Source organism: Camellia sinensis, chromosome 12 (genome assembly GCF_055761805.1).
Source record: "Camellia sinensis isolate YWXY chromosome 12, ASM5576180v1, whole genome shotgun sequence".
Taxonomy (NCBI): Eukaryota; Viridiplantae; Streptophyta; class Magnoliopsida; order Ericales; family Theaceae; genus Camellia; species Camellia sinensis.
Genome location: NC_138972.1, coordinates 144,591,672 through 144,607,226, shown reverse-complemented (window position 1 = coordinate 144,607,226; position 15,555 = coordinate 144,591,672). Strand labels below are relative to the sequence as shown.

Here is a 15,555-nt window from a genome sequence, read left to right as displayed (position 1 = left end):
TTTCTCTGGAATTTTAATATTGTGGACTGGAATGAATGTTTCTTCTTGGAATTTTCTCTGCCATATGTACTTTGAGAAAAAGTTATTTCTCTGAATTTTGATCTTATTCTTGAATATGTTTCTGTCATTTTGTCTCTGAATTTCTCTGCTTTGTAAATTTCTCTGGAATATGTATCATTCTCTGCAATGTCAATTACACTCTTGCCTCTGTCTTAAGTTTCTCTGGTATTTATAATTTTCTCTGACCACATCACATCACTTTCCTCCCTTGTGTCTTTGTCATTTTAAATTTTCTCTGGAATTTTAATATTGTGAACTGGAATGAATGTTTCTTCTTGGAATTTTCTCTGCCATATGTACTTTGAGAAAAAGTTATTTCTCTGAATTTTGATCTTATTCTTGAATATGTTTCTGTCATTTTGTCTCTGAATTTCTCTGCTTTGTAAATTTCTCTGGAATATGTATCCTTCTCTGCAATGTCAATTACACTCTTGCCCCTGTCTAAGTTTCTCTGGTATTTATAATTTTCTCTGACCACATCGCACCACTTTCCTCCATTGAGTGTCTCTATCATGGTTAATTTTCTCTGCTTGTGTATGTAAATTTTTCTTGCATTTTAATATTATGAATTGAAATTTTCTCTGGAATGGAAATTTCCTCAAGAATGTGTAATTTTCTCCAGAATGTGCATTTTTCTCTGGTATGTTTATTTTGTTCAATTCTTGATTTCAATATGGTGTACTTCTCAGTGCCATGTTTACATTACTTTGTTTATTTTATCTTTGCTAATTGTGGAATGCAAATTTTCTTTCACTTGCCATGTTTACTTTTTTCTATCATTCATTTTCTCTGGTATGTTTACTTCTATCTGTAATTTAAACAATTATTGAAAATTTCTCTCCCATGTTTATGATGCTGTGTTGATTTTCTCTGACATGTCAAATTTTCTGTAATTTTCCCTTATCTGTAATTTTCTCTAGCATCTCCAATTTTCTCCCTTATCTGTAATTTTCTCTGACATTTCCATTTTTCTCTGGGATTTAATGTTGACATCTCTATGCTTTAATCATTGTCTAGAAATGGCAAAACGTAAAGGCAGCGAAACACCGGAAACACCAAGCAAAAAACAGAAACTGTCTCAGTCTTCTTATGGACTAGGATCAAAAACCAGCAGCAAAACACTAGAAACACCAAGGAAGCAAGAACAACTCTCTCAGTCCTCTTATCATCTAAGATCAAAAACCAGCACTAAAACACCACAAACTCCTTCCCAAAACACACAAGTCCAAGCTGATGAAGCAACTAGCATCCAGATGAGTACCCCAACTTCAAAAGACTCAAGCTCAAGGGGGAAAAAACCTGTTAAACTCCACAGAAAGAGAGCTCACTACAGCATTCAATTCCGATCCAACCTCTCATCTGTCGTCTCCTTCTTTCAAACACTTAAATTCAGTTCAAAACATCTTCTAGAGCTTCAAAAGACCCCATTCTGGTATTTGATCCAAGCTCTAACCACTGGAAGGATGGATCCAAAGAAATCTAGGAAATCCGATGATGATGTAGTTGCCATAATCCAATGTTACAATGAAAAAACAAAAGCATTCACAGTTGGGAAGAAGAACCTGACCTTTACAACAAATGGCATGACCTTGATTTTTGGTTTGGAAGGAGGTAAAGGAGCCATGTCATTAAGATACTCTAAAAAGCCAAAATCTGCATTCCTTAGGAGAAGATTCCAAAAGGACACAAGGCTCACTGGTCCTGTTCTTAAAAATGCCTTGGTCAAAGCAATGAAAGGCAAGCAACCAACTGACTTCAAAGATGTAGCAATCATTGTTACATTGTACTTGTGTCTCACCCTATTTTTTGCAACAAGTGGGAATTCAATAGGTTGGGTTTTTATAAAGTATGTGGAACCTCTTGAATAAATGAAACAGTATGATTGGCCGGAAGCAATCACATCAACATTGATTGATTCTATCATGGCATTGCACAGAACTCCAGAAAAAGTTACGGGGTGTGTCATTGCATTGCTGGTAAGTATAATATCCATTCAAATTTGCAGTTATCATACTTACAAATTTGTGCGTTTACAAAATTTTATTTACTTTCATTTTCATCACAGTATTGGCTATGTGAACATGCAACTATCATTGACTCAGAAGACAGTAACACAACAGACTTCCCAAGATGTGCCAAGTGGAACCTTCAAACCTTAACGAAACAGCTGCAGAAGACACCAGTCCACTCTCTTGCACCTCGACAGGTTAGATTCCTATTGCTACCGAAATCTCAGTGAAATTTCAAAATTTCTCTGACCACTGCTTTGTTTCCCTCCTTGTGCATTGATTGATTAAGATTAATTTTCTTTGAAATATCAATTTCTGTTTTCTTCTTTGTTAACCACTGGTCTATTTCTGCCATTGTAATCAATTTTCTCTGCCATCCAAATTTCTCTAACCACAATTGTAACACATTAACTTATATGCCCTGATTCATTTTCTCTAATATCTGAATTATGTTCTTTGTTACATAATTTTCTCTGGCCCATCAAATTTTATCTCCTTGTGTGTAATTTTCTCTGCCCATAACTTGTGTGCCTTGCATCTTTGATAAACACTGTTTATTTCTACCCTTCTAATGAATTTTCACTGGAATTCAAATTTCTCTGACACAAATATAGTAAAACATTAACTTATAAACACTGTTTATTTCACTGTTTCATAATTTTCTCTGCCCCATAAAATTAACTCCATGTCTCTAATTTTCTTTGGCCCAATACAATTTTCTCTGAAGTTTGTTTCCAATTAGTATCATTTAGATGAATTTTATTTTCCTTATTTGAATTTTTTCTCTCAGTGAATTTTGTAACATTTCTCTAATAAAAGAGTCTCCTGTTACAGATTGATAACAAGCAGCTAGTCAAAAACCCATCTGAGGAGTTCTGTCTTGGCAAAAAGACGAAGAAAGAATTAAAAAAGGCAATTGTCATATTCAAGGAGACATTACAAGATCCATCTGAAGATGGAGGGAATGAACAAAAAGAAGGCAACAACGAAGAATACGAAGCCAGCAATGGACAAGAACATCAAGCAAGCAGCACAGAAGAAGAAACCACCAAAGAAAGTGAAGAAATAGAACCAGAAGACAAAGAACAAAATGAACAGAAAGAAGAAGACAGTGAACAAGAAGATGAAGATGAAGATGAACAAGAAGAAGAGAACAAGGATGAAAGTGATGAAGAAGAAAATAATGAGCAGATGGACCAACAACATGATGGCATTTGTGGCTCAACAATGCATCAGCCTGAAGAATTTGAGGAATCAAAGGATGCCCAAATTGCTGATCTACGTCAAAGACTGAAGGCACTGTCTCAATCTAAAAAAGAAGAAGACAGAAATTGGATGGAATTACTTGCTGAAAAGGATATTTCAATAAGAATCCTGACATCACATAACTCAGAACTTCAAGAAAAAGAAAGCACAATCCGAATGAAACTAAGGATGTTGGAGGTTGAAAAAGCAGACGATGCAAAAACAATTCAACAGTTGAGGTGTTCAAATTCGGAGCTTGAAACTGAAAATGCCAAATTGCATGAACAAGTTCAAGAACTATCTGTCCAACTAGCAACACAACCATACCGAACACCAACACAACTTCAACCACAAGGTCAGTGAAAATCTTGAGCCACAAAAAGTTATGTCCTTGTGCCATCATAACTCAGAGAAATTTCTATTTATTATAATTTTCTCTGTCATTGGTAATTTTCTCTGGAAGTTATATCTCTCTCAACACATTAGTTATATTTCTACTGCTCATTTCATTTCTCTGTATATTTTCTTATTCCATTTTTGGGGCTTGTTTGATTTTCACTGTGTATAGTTGAAATGCAACTGGAACAACAACCAACAACCCAACAAGAGCAAATCCCACACAAACAACAACCGAAACAAAAGAAGAAACTCTATGGTAACTGCAAAATATTGAATTAAACAAATTTACATATTGAAATATCATCTGTTGCTTCAGAGAAATTTCACTTTTCCTAATAATTTCACTGCCTACAGTAAAAAAAAGATCCAACCTCAATGATAAAAAATTTAAAGGCAAAAGAAAGGAAGGAAAAGCAGCATGATCCAGAATTCCAATATCCGAAAGTTGCGAAAGTGACTAGAGTTTCAAAACAAGCTGCAAAACAAGTTGAGCAAAGCACGAAGGACAAAGAAGTGCTTGATGCTGATGCATACGCCTTGCCTCAACCTATAAACATCACAAAATCTTGGGTCTTTCCACAAACTCTTCCCATTTCAAGATTGATAAAAGATCATATAAAAGACATCTTGCAGCACATATCAAATGTGTCTGGGCTTGAGTAAGTACAACAAACAAAATAGAACATAACAAACAACAAATTACAAACTTATGTTGCATTAACAACAATTCAATCCCTTCTTTGTCATCTTGTAGAGCTTTAATTTGGACAAGTGAGTTGAATCTCATTACCTTTGAAGACATTGGAAACCTAATAAAGCAAAAAGAAATTGCCAACAATGTAAGTCTTTCCCTTTCATCAACATTTCTCTGCAATGTTCCATCAGCCTTTATAAAACAATATTACAATTATAAATCATATTTTTCAGGTCATTGATGGCTATGGAGAGATCCTTTTGGCTGACCAAATCAGAGAGAAACAACAACCAACCTCATTTTTTTTCACATCCATGTGCTTAGTATGTTACTACTATTTTATTTGATTTTCTCTGGAATTTATTTTCTACTTTCTCTTCTTAATATACTTCTTGAAGTCAGTTGTGTCACTAACAAAACCATTTTTTGATTTTCTCTGAGCACAGAATTTCATCAACATGACAGAAAATCAAAGTTTTCGAGTGTCCTTATTTGACAAGCATATTGAAACAGCATGGAGGAACTATAAGTTCCTCCATTTCCCAATAAATACTGGAGGTAATGAGAAGTCCACAAATGGAAATCACTGGACCTTGCTTGTCCTGGACAAACAAGACAATTTATGGAGGTTCTACAACTCACTGAGGCCAAGGAGGGATGATGCAGAAGACAAATATGTCAAAGATGAAAAACAATTGGTAACGAGTGCAAATTTCTCTGATCCATCATCATCTTTATGTGATGATAATTTTCATAGAATCCCATTGACTTGTCCGTAAATTTCTCTGTTATATAAAAATTATTTTTTTGCAGCAAGATTACGTGGAGAATTTTTTGAAAGCTTGTCTTGAAAGAGACGCTCAATCACAACCCTCTTTCAAATTAATTAACTCACAAAACACAAGTTATGACTTTGAGTATGTCAACAATGCTCCACAACAAGAAAGCGATTCGTAAGTTTCATACATCTATAAATAAGATAATTTCAGTTGCATGTTTCTTAAAACTAACCATACCTATAATTTGTATGCAGTCTGGATTGTGGTCTCTTTGTCTGCTATATAATGAAACAATATAGCAAGCATGAACCTATCAAATCCAAATTGTCCACACAAGAGATAAGGTTGATGAGGGCAGAACTCATAGAGAGATTTGTGACCTGTAACGCCCTCAAAATAACAACATTAAACCCATCAGATAAGACATGCATTTACATATAAACTAACCACATTCCTTTATTCCTTAGAGTTCCATTACATAAGTATTACATGTTAACATCATAACAAAATGCCCTACGGGCTTACAGTTTTCCAAGTAAACACTTGGTTACAACAAAGAGTACTAACTCAAACACATTAAGCCCTAGGCTTGAAGTTACATGTAATACATCAAAAGTTAAGCGACAAAAGTATGTCCGCCACTAGCCTCCCAGCTATGTCCTTGGAGGTGGCATGCTTCCTGCACCTGAAAATGATATTCCCATATAGGGTGAGCCGCAGCCTAGTAGAAATACACTAAACCAACCATGGACAATGACTAAAATATTAGCAATTGATAGATGGTCAACACTGATACATTCACATAAATCACATATTTATGTCTTACAACTTATGAGTCTAAGTTACCTTTCATTTTCCCTTTTTCAACAGATAAGCATGCTAGCTCTATCATCATTTCCACAGATATGTATAAAAACTATATCTCACATTCAGATAAGCATAAAAGCTACATCCACATTCTCAACAGATATGTATAACAACAATATCCCACATTCACAGATAAGCATATAAGCTGTATCCACACTTCACAAAGATAAGCATATAAGCTCTATCTTCACTTCTTTAGACAAGCATATGAGCTGTATATACGGAGTTCATCCCCTATCTCCTCCCAATACCTATCCGGTTTAGAGGTACATCCCCTATCTTCCCCTAAACCGCGGAGTACATCCCCTATCTCCTCCTCTACACATAACGTATATAAACACATTGGTTCTATATACAATCACCCAATACATACAATTAATGTATTCTATCAATCGTCAAGTCCCATGACACATTTCATTGATTAGTTTCAGTTTACCTAATCATCATGCATTGTCTACAACAATCACGACTATCCTCCACCGATAGCCCAAAGCAGTTATTTCTAAACAGAAAATAAATGCACAATGGATATTCAATCAACATTTCATTTCTTCATTCTTCTCAATTAATTATCCCAATTAATCAATCAATGTAATTAGGCTATTTTCCATAATTACCATTTCAACCCTTAGGTCCCATTTTCATCAATGATTCAACAATCATTCCATTTTTCTATGCCAAACATGCATCTAGGTCTATTATGAATAAAACCCCAACTTTTGTAAAATTACACAAAAGCCCCAAACTTTCACAAAATTACCAAACCAAGCCCAACATCTCGAAATACCAAAATTTAAAGACAAAACCCATGGAGAGGAGTAGGATATCCCTACCTCGAAGTTTAAGCCCAAAAGGAGATGAAGACTCCAAGATCAACTTGCTCCAAATCCAAACTTTTTCAGATTAAATCGAAGCTCTCAACACCCTCTATCTTTTTAACAAAGGCCCTAGGCTAGATTCACACCCTAGGGAGATCAAATCTTAGAGAGAGTGTAAGTGTAGGGAGAGAGAGGCTCGGATTAAGGGTTTTGGATAAAAAAGAAAGTGAAAAAGTGATGTTTTAGACGCTGCTGTCCGCTGATATAAAACACGCTCGCTCGAGCGAAGGCTTGGTCGCTCGAGCGACCAGACACAGAAAACTCTCGCTCGAGCCAAGAAGTTCTCGATCGAGCGAAGAAAAATCCAAACCGCTCGAGCGAAGGAAGCTCGCTCGAGCCAAGAAAGACAGCTCTCAGGTCCAGAACCAGGTGCAACCGCTCGCTCGAGCGAGCCACTCTGGCTCGACCCACCAAACAAACTCAACTCTCGCTCGAGCGACAACTCCTCACTCGAGCGAAGGACCAAAAATCTGGGCAGCAACACTAGGCTCCCAAACACAACCAACCTATAACAAACCTGCCCAACACATCCCATAACTCAATATACAAAGTACAAAGGATGCAAACACGATAATGAACAATAACCAACATCCACGGACACATGTCCGGATCACTGTACAACAAGGGTAAACCCGGGATCGCTATATGACCGAAGTTGGCCGGTCATGGACTGAACCAATTGAAATACCCCCAGAAGAACCACAAATGTAATAGTGAAACTAGTGAAAGGAAGACAATGTACATATCCACACAGAGAAAATTGTCTCACATATATGTATATATCCTTTCTTGTTGATACATTGAAGGAATGATGATCCTTGACGTATATGTATATATCCTTTCTTGACTAATCTAAATTTCATTTTTTTTTTATTTCGACTAATGTAAATTTCAACAATTGTCTGCCAGAGAAAATTGTCTGCCAGAGAAAATTGTCTGCAGAAATTTCTCTGGTATAAACTACCAGAAATTCACAGAGAAATTTAACTTGTATCGTCCCAAGGGGATGCCTATATGATCATGTAATCTGTAAAACTTTGTGTTGGTACAAAACAATCATCAAACTCAACAAAACACAAAGCACACAGTAATTTTATCTGCCACTGAAAAATTTCGTTGCATGAATTTCAAATTTCAGAACACAATGCCCGTATAGTTTTCTCTGATGGTGAAAAATTTCTCTGGATGAAAATTTCTCTGGCTTTGACACAAATTTCTGAGTTCAAGTGAGTCCAGAGAAATTCTTCCCTGGTCCAGAGAAATTCTCAACTCAGAGAAATTCTCAACTCAGAGAAATTCCAAAAGAGCTTGATTTTGTTTCTTGGTTGTAGAATAATTTTTTGAATGCTCTGTCTGCTGTGCACATTTCTTGAAATGACTGATATGAAGCTACCAGAAATTTACAGATAAATTTAATTCATATCTCACCAAAGAAGGTGCCTATATGATCATTCAATCTCTAATGCACTGTGTTAGTACAAAACAATTATCAAATTGAAAAAACACAATCCACACAGTACTTTAGTCTGCCATTGTCAAATTTATGTGGATGAATATGAAGCTTCAAAACACAACACACAGAATTTTCTCTGCCATAGGAAAATTTCTCTGGATGAATTTGACAGGTACTACAAACCCACTGCCTATATTATATATCAACAAACACACTTTAACTGATATTGAAAAATTTCTCTGGATGAATTTGATTGATATTATTATATACACTGTCTAAAAAATAAATTTCACAAAACAAAATACACAAAGTAATCATCAAATGTATTATTCCATCAATAAAATGTATAATCCTCAACTATTTAACAAAGGTTCTTTGCATGTCCTCTTATTATGGTGACCAATACTCTCACAACGACTACACTTAATCACCCTTTTAAACTCTCCAATAGAAGCAATTCTGTTCTTCTTCGGCCTCCCAGCAGGTCTCTTGCTCAATGGAGGTAAAATCATAGCATCTTCAATGCTACACACAGGTTTTTCAACAGTTGGAACTGGGCCAATCGAAAAGGAGTATGCTTGACGATACATATCAGCATGAAAAAATGGTTCAACAAATGAATTCAAATTCTTTCCACTCCTAAAAATTGCAGCAACAGCATGTTGACATGGATACCCATTTATTTCCCATTTTCGACATGAACAAGTTCTCAACCCAAGATCAACCATAACCGAAGGAAAACAATGCACTTCAAAGACATTATCAGATGATAAACTCACATTCCATGTCCTCCCGTCCAAAAAAGACTTCTCCAACACACTATCCATACGAGGACACAAAATTTTATTCCATTTACTAGAGAGCAGCCTCCTATCAGACCTCATATTCATGATTTGCAACCGTATCATGTCCACCAAATTTGTTATTGGCAAGTGCCGAGCTTCTCGTATCCATGAATTGAATGACTTAGCAACATTTGAATACATCTCACCATAACGTTTCCCTGCAAAATATGCATCACTCCAATTTTCATATGGTAAACTTCTCAAGAAAACACTCACAATGTCTCCTCCCTCACTTTTTAACTCATTTAACTTGAAATGAAATGATGCCTTTGTTGGAGCATATGCACATTCTGAAAACTTGGACACAATCGTCTCCCTAACCAAATTTGTGTTTCCACATGACAACTTATCCCTCAAATTTCTCTTTAGATATTCCAGACAAAATCCATGAAAGTAGTTAGGGAAAAACCTAGCAATTCCCTCCACAATTCCACAATGTCGATCTGATATGAAACTTATCACCCTTTCTGATCCTAATACTCCATATAAATGTTCAAGAAACCAACACCAATTGTCTTTATTCTCAGCATCAACAACAGCAAAAGCTACAGGAAAAAAACCTACAAAACAAATAGGAACAAGCATATTAGGTACACACATGCAGAGAAAAATAGAACAATAAACAACCAGAGAAGTTTGACACTGCCAACATCTAGAGAAAATTCACACATTGGCAACATCCAGAGAAAATTGAATAAGTGACCAGCTACAGAGAAAATTCACACAATCATAATATACAGAGAAAATTCACTTAGTGACCACCTACAAAACAACAGAGAAAAATAGAACAATAAAACAACCAGAGAAGTTTGACACTGCCAACATCCAGAGAAAATTCACACATTGGCAACATCCAGAGAAAATTGACTTAGTGACCAGCTACAGAGAAAATTCACACAATCATAATATACAGAGAAAATTCACTTAGTGACCACCTACAGATACAATTCACACAATGACAACATCCAGAGAAAATTCATACACTGACAAAAATCCATTGAAAATTCTCACAGTGGCCACAACAATAGAAAATCCACACAGTGGCCAAAACCAGAGAAAATTCACATTCACTCAATTCCTACATGTATAGAAAATTCACATACTTAGATAAAAATAGATATATTTACAATTACCTTCATTCCCATCTTTCCCCGTTGCAGCAAGCATAACTCCTTTGTATCGTCCTTTCAAAAATGTTCCATCAAGAAAAAGCAATGACCGACAATATTTGAAACCAGCAATGCATGCATGAAAAGCCACAAACACTCTTTTGAAACGCTTGTTATCTTCAAAATCTAACTCAAAACGACTCCCTGGATTGTTCTTCAATGCCTCATCAAAATACCACCGTAATTGATCAAATGACAAACAAGAATCCCCATATGTACTACATTTTGCTTTTTCAACACTCAACCAACCACAGTTATAACTAATTGAGACCCCATACTTGTCTTTCATTTCTTTCACAACATCCACTGGACGAGTTAAAGGTTTTGCACTTACCTCTTCAAGTATCAGCCCAGAAACCAAGCTGGAAGTCATCCTCGAATGTTTACTCGTACGAACCGCCACACCACACGTATGTTCATTGTTCAAAGTCCTTATGTAGAAGAACCCATTTGTTTTTTCAACAGAAGCATGTACACGCCACATACATCCCCTTGATTCCTTATATGCACATTCTGCCGTAACCCTCAGCTTGTCATTTTTAACATACGTAAACTGAAAACCAACCTCAATAGCATACTTGCATAAAAAAGTACGGAACTCAACCACACCACCCTCAAACTTTTGTCCAACACTCGTAATATTATTCCGCCAACTAGCCGACAATAACACCTTTTCTTGGTGAGAACAAAACTTAGAGAGTGAATTCCTTTCAACATCCACCAGCCTATCACACTCACCATCCACAACATCTACCCAATTAGACCCCACTTCATCCTCTTCATCAGAAGTACTACATCTACTAACTGAAACATCAACTATATCAACACCGCGTGCACAAACAACCCTCAACATATTCAGAAAATCAATATTATTTTGAACCATACAATTCGGATGGCCCAAAATAGAATATGAAATACACATAGTCTCAGGTTTCAAATTCTCCCATGTTTTACACAAAATGCCAACCAATTCCTCAAAATTCAATTCGCATGAAACATTAATGACAATAGTATCATTCCCATATTTGCACAGCAACAACACTGCACTGTCCATTGAAACTGAAACAAAAAACAACAAAAAAAATCACAGAAACACTTCACAATAACAACATAAATGTCCAGAGAAATTTCTAAAAATTATAATTTTCTCTGAACTTAAAATAAAACTCCAAAGACATCTACAAACTGATATTCACCTTCAAGATGATAAAAAACAAAATCACAGAAACTTAATGAATCACAGAGAAATTTACTGCTAACAATTAAACACAATTATAGAAAAAAAAATCACATAGAATACAAGTCCAGAGAAATACTTTTCTCTGAACTACAAACTGAAAGTGAGTAACAAACTTACAATTTTCTCTGAACTACAAATACAAGTATAGAGAAATTTATGAACTTACATTCACTTTCTCATATTCTATCTCATTACAAACTTCTAATAATATGTCCATATGCACTTATAATTTCCTCTGGACTACACAAACAATAGTGCAGAAAATGAAATTTCTCTGGTTTGAAAAAACATAGAACACAACTATAATTCATCAGCATGTTGATAAAAAACAGAGCACCAAAAATGAACTCTAAGCATCAAAATCACCTACACTGTCAACACTATCTGAAATTGATCAAAAAAACAAAGAATGAAAAATTAATTCCAAAAATAAAAATCAACTCTATCAAGCTGGCCTCTCTCTAAACAAAAATCAAAATACATTTGGAATCTAAATCGAAAACAAACCTAATTCAACTCAACTCAAAAACCTACGCGATCAACACACTGTCAACACTCTTTCAAATTGATTAAAAAACAAATAATAAAAAATTAATTCCAAAAATAAAAATCAACTCTATCAAGCTGGCCTCTCTCTACACAAAAATTCAAAACAAATATCAAAATGCATGTGCTATCTCCATCGAAAACAAACCTGATTCAACTCCACTGAAAATCTACGCGATCAATACACTATCACACCACTGAAATCTCCGACGAAATCTCCAACAAAATCTACACGATCGTAGCAATCTTTCTCGTCAACTCCACTGAAATCTCCGACGAAATCTCCACCATAAAATCTCCACTGAAATCTCCGACGAAAACTCCGACAAAATCTCCCCTTCAAATTCGGTTTCCAAAATGTATCAGTTAAGTCAACCATATAATATTCAAACAAATTTATGTTATAAAAGAAGGGTAATTTAGGTACTTTATAACCTAAAATAAATTTGAGGGACCTTAGCCATCAAAACATATTATAAAGGACCTCTCCTCATATCAAAAGTAGAGGAGGGACCTTAGGCCAATTTTCCCTTTCAATTTTTGTGGCCTTTTTGGTTATCATAATCTTAATGCCAAAGGGAGCACTATAATTTTTATTTTCATTGCAAATTTTTATTTTGTAACGGTCCTGTAAGAAGTTATGACCAATCATAATATTAATGCCAATAGGAGCACTATAAATTTTTATTTTCATTGCAAATTTTTATTTTGTAACCATCCATTAATGTTTTGATTATAGCATGTAGGCCTCTGTGGCACCTAATAATTATTTACAGTAAAGTAATAGTAGTAATAGAATCAGCTTGCTTTATCATGCGAGGATTATAAAAAGAGGAATTACAAATACCTTTTTTGAGATTTATTTAAAATATTAAAAAATTATAAATATTTTTTTGTTAAAATTTTTATTTAATAGAATTAATTAAAAAAATAAAATTTATAATTGCTCTCATATATAATAATAAAATTATTTAAATTATTAATTGAAATATATTTCTAATATTATTAAAAATTATTAATTGATTTTATGATTTATTAATAAAATAGACGATTTATTATAAAATTAAAAATCTCAAGAATAAAATGTAATTTTTAAAATTACAAGGGCAATTCGTATTTTAATTAAATCTTAAAAAATGTATTTATAATTTATCCTAAAAAAAATTACTGATTGACCAGAGTATCAGATGTCATATCTAATCAATCATAAATTATCTTATATTCTTAATTATTTAATATAAAATTATAAATTTTATTACTTTTACTAATCATCACACAAATGAGACATCAAATAACTCAGCCCCGGATCATCAAATAACTTCTTGCGACTATAATATTAAGGAAAATGTTTGAGAGCTTTAAATTGTGAGCTCTAAAATGTTTGTAACAGTCCCAAACATGTAGGCCTTGGTGGCACCTAATAATTATTACCAGTAAAGTAATAGTAGTTATAGAATCAGCTTGCTTTATCATGCGAGGATTATAAAAAGAGGAATTACAAATATCTTTTTTGAGATTTATTTAAAATATTAAAAAATTATAAATATTTTTTTGTTAAAATTTTTATTTAATAGAATTAATTAGAAAAATAAAATTTATAATTGCCCTCATATATAATAATAAAATTATTTAAATTATTAATTGAAATATATTTCTAACATTATTAAAAATTATTAATTGATTTGATGATTTATTAATAAAATAGGCGATTTATTATAAAATTAAAAATCTCAAAAATAAAATGTAATTTTTAAAATTACAAGGGCGATTCGTATTTTAATTAAATCTCAGAAAATATATTTATAATTTATCCTAAAAAAAATTACTGATTGCCCAGAGTATCAGATGTCATATCTAATCAATCATAAATTATTCTTATATTCTTAATTATTTAATATAAAATTATAAATTTTATTACTTTTACTAATCATCACACAAATGAGACATCACATAACTCAGCCCCGGATCATCAAATAACTTCTTGCAACTACAATATTAAGGAAAATGTTTGAGAGCTTTAAATTGTGAGCTCTGATACCATGATAGGTGCTCACTAAAGGTTGAGGCTAGCACGTCTGTCAACGACTTACAGGTATAAACGGTCTTCACGCAATCTCTGCAACACGACCTAACCTAACGCGACTTGGGTGACGTCCCACTAACCCTAACGATTTAATTAACCTTACAAAGGCACAAACCCAGGAATAATCATTCACATAATACATGTATAAAGAAAACAAATTACAACATATATGATCCCATAAATTTACTATTGAGGAGGTGGAGGCCTACTGGCCGCCACGCCACAATCTGTTCGTTAATCAGAACCTGAAGATCGGCTATACGCCTATCACACTCTGATATACGATCAGATATATACTGTTGTGTATATCTATTTACTGGTGTATTAAGATAATAATTTTTCTGATTTTGCCAAAATTCTAATAAAGCAACATACTGTTCTAGAGCATTAACAGAAGGCATGTATACTTACAACCATAGGAGTGCACACGAAACTTCAAACTTTTATTGAGGAAGTACAACTATTTTACAAGAGGGGGTTGGAGAGATATTATAATGAGGAAGAGAAGAGAGAATAATGAAAAATTCAACCTGCTTCAACAAGGGTGAAGCCTTCCCTTTTATAATACAAAAACGGATAAAGTAAAGGACAAGTGTTACATTTCTAATGGACCGACGGATTACACCTTATCCTTATCTTCAAACTTTTTCGGGTGTGGAGACAGCATCTCTTCTTTTCTAATAGTGGATATCTGCTTTAACTAAAGTTGCGGATAGTGAGCATCTTCTTTTCCAAAGTTGCTTGTCCTGTTGTACCGACACTCAGTCGTGTCCCTTTCCTTTACCGCTTTTGTCCTTGGATATCTTTTCTACTATGACAGCTGTCAAGGAATCCCAAAAATCTGCAAGATTGGGCTCCTCATCTTCTGGCAGTTGTGATTCTCCAGCTAACACATGTTCGGCTGGATCAGAGTCTGGTTCGGATGAAGGCTGACTGGTACCTGACCTTATTGAAGCGTCATCATCTGCAGGAACAGTTTGGAGAAATTGTTCTTTCAGAAAGTCCATTCTTTTGATAATTAATTCATTATCAGAAAGATGTGGGTACTGTTGTTTCAATTCCTTCTGAATTTGAATGAACGGATTATTGGATAATGCTGGTGGTGTTGGAAGAGCTGGCTGCTTAACTGAATCCCAACAGGCTTGAGTGTGCTGTTGTATTTTCTGGACTGTCTTGGTTACAATAGGATTCATTCCCTTATCCCACCATTTAACAAAGAAAATTCTTTTTAAACGAGGGACTTTGTTCTGGTAATCACATGCAAAATCCCATTTCCAAATCCATGGGA

General features: G+C 34.4%; 2 protein-coding genes across 2 annotated transcripts; one reads left to right on the top strand and one right to left on the bottom strand.

The window, feature by feature from the left end:
* The first annotated feature begins 1,733 nt into the window (after positions 1-1,733).
* Positions 1,734-4,993, top strand: LOC145804851 (uncharacterized). The gene is made up of 7 exons (XM_082900065.1): positions 1,734-2,036; positions 2,126-2,266; positions 2,904-3,669; positions 3,883-3,969; positions 4,068-4,552; positions 4,641-4,730; positions 4,854-4,993. The coding sequence occupies exons 1-5, from the start codon at positions 1,929-1,931 to the stop codon at positions 4,133-4,135; spliced, it is 1,170 nt and encodes a 389-aa protein (XP_082756191.1). The 5' UTR covers positions 1,734-1,928; the 3' UTR covers positions 4,136-4,552; positions 4,641-4,730; positions 4,854-4,993.
* Positions 4,994-8,727: 3,734 nt separating this feature from the next.
* LOC145804850 (uncharacterized) lies at positions 8,728-12,677 on the bottom strand. The gene is made up of 3 exons (XM_082900064.1): positions 12,333-12,677; positions 10,363-11,457; positions 8,728-9,789 (listed from the first exon to the last, which is right to left on the bottom strand). Exons 2-3 carry the CDS (start codon positions 11,450-11,452, stop codon positions 8,738-8,740), a joined length of 2,142 nt encoding a protein of 713 aa, XP_082756190.1. The 5' UTR covers positions 11,453-11,457; positions 12,333-12,677; the 3' UTR covers positions 8,728-8,737.
* Between the last annotated feature and the right edge of the window lie 2,878 nt (positions 12,678-15,555).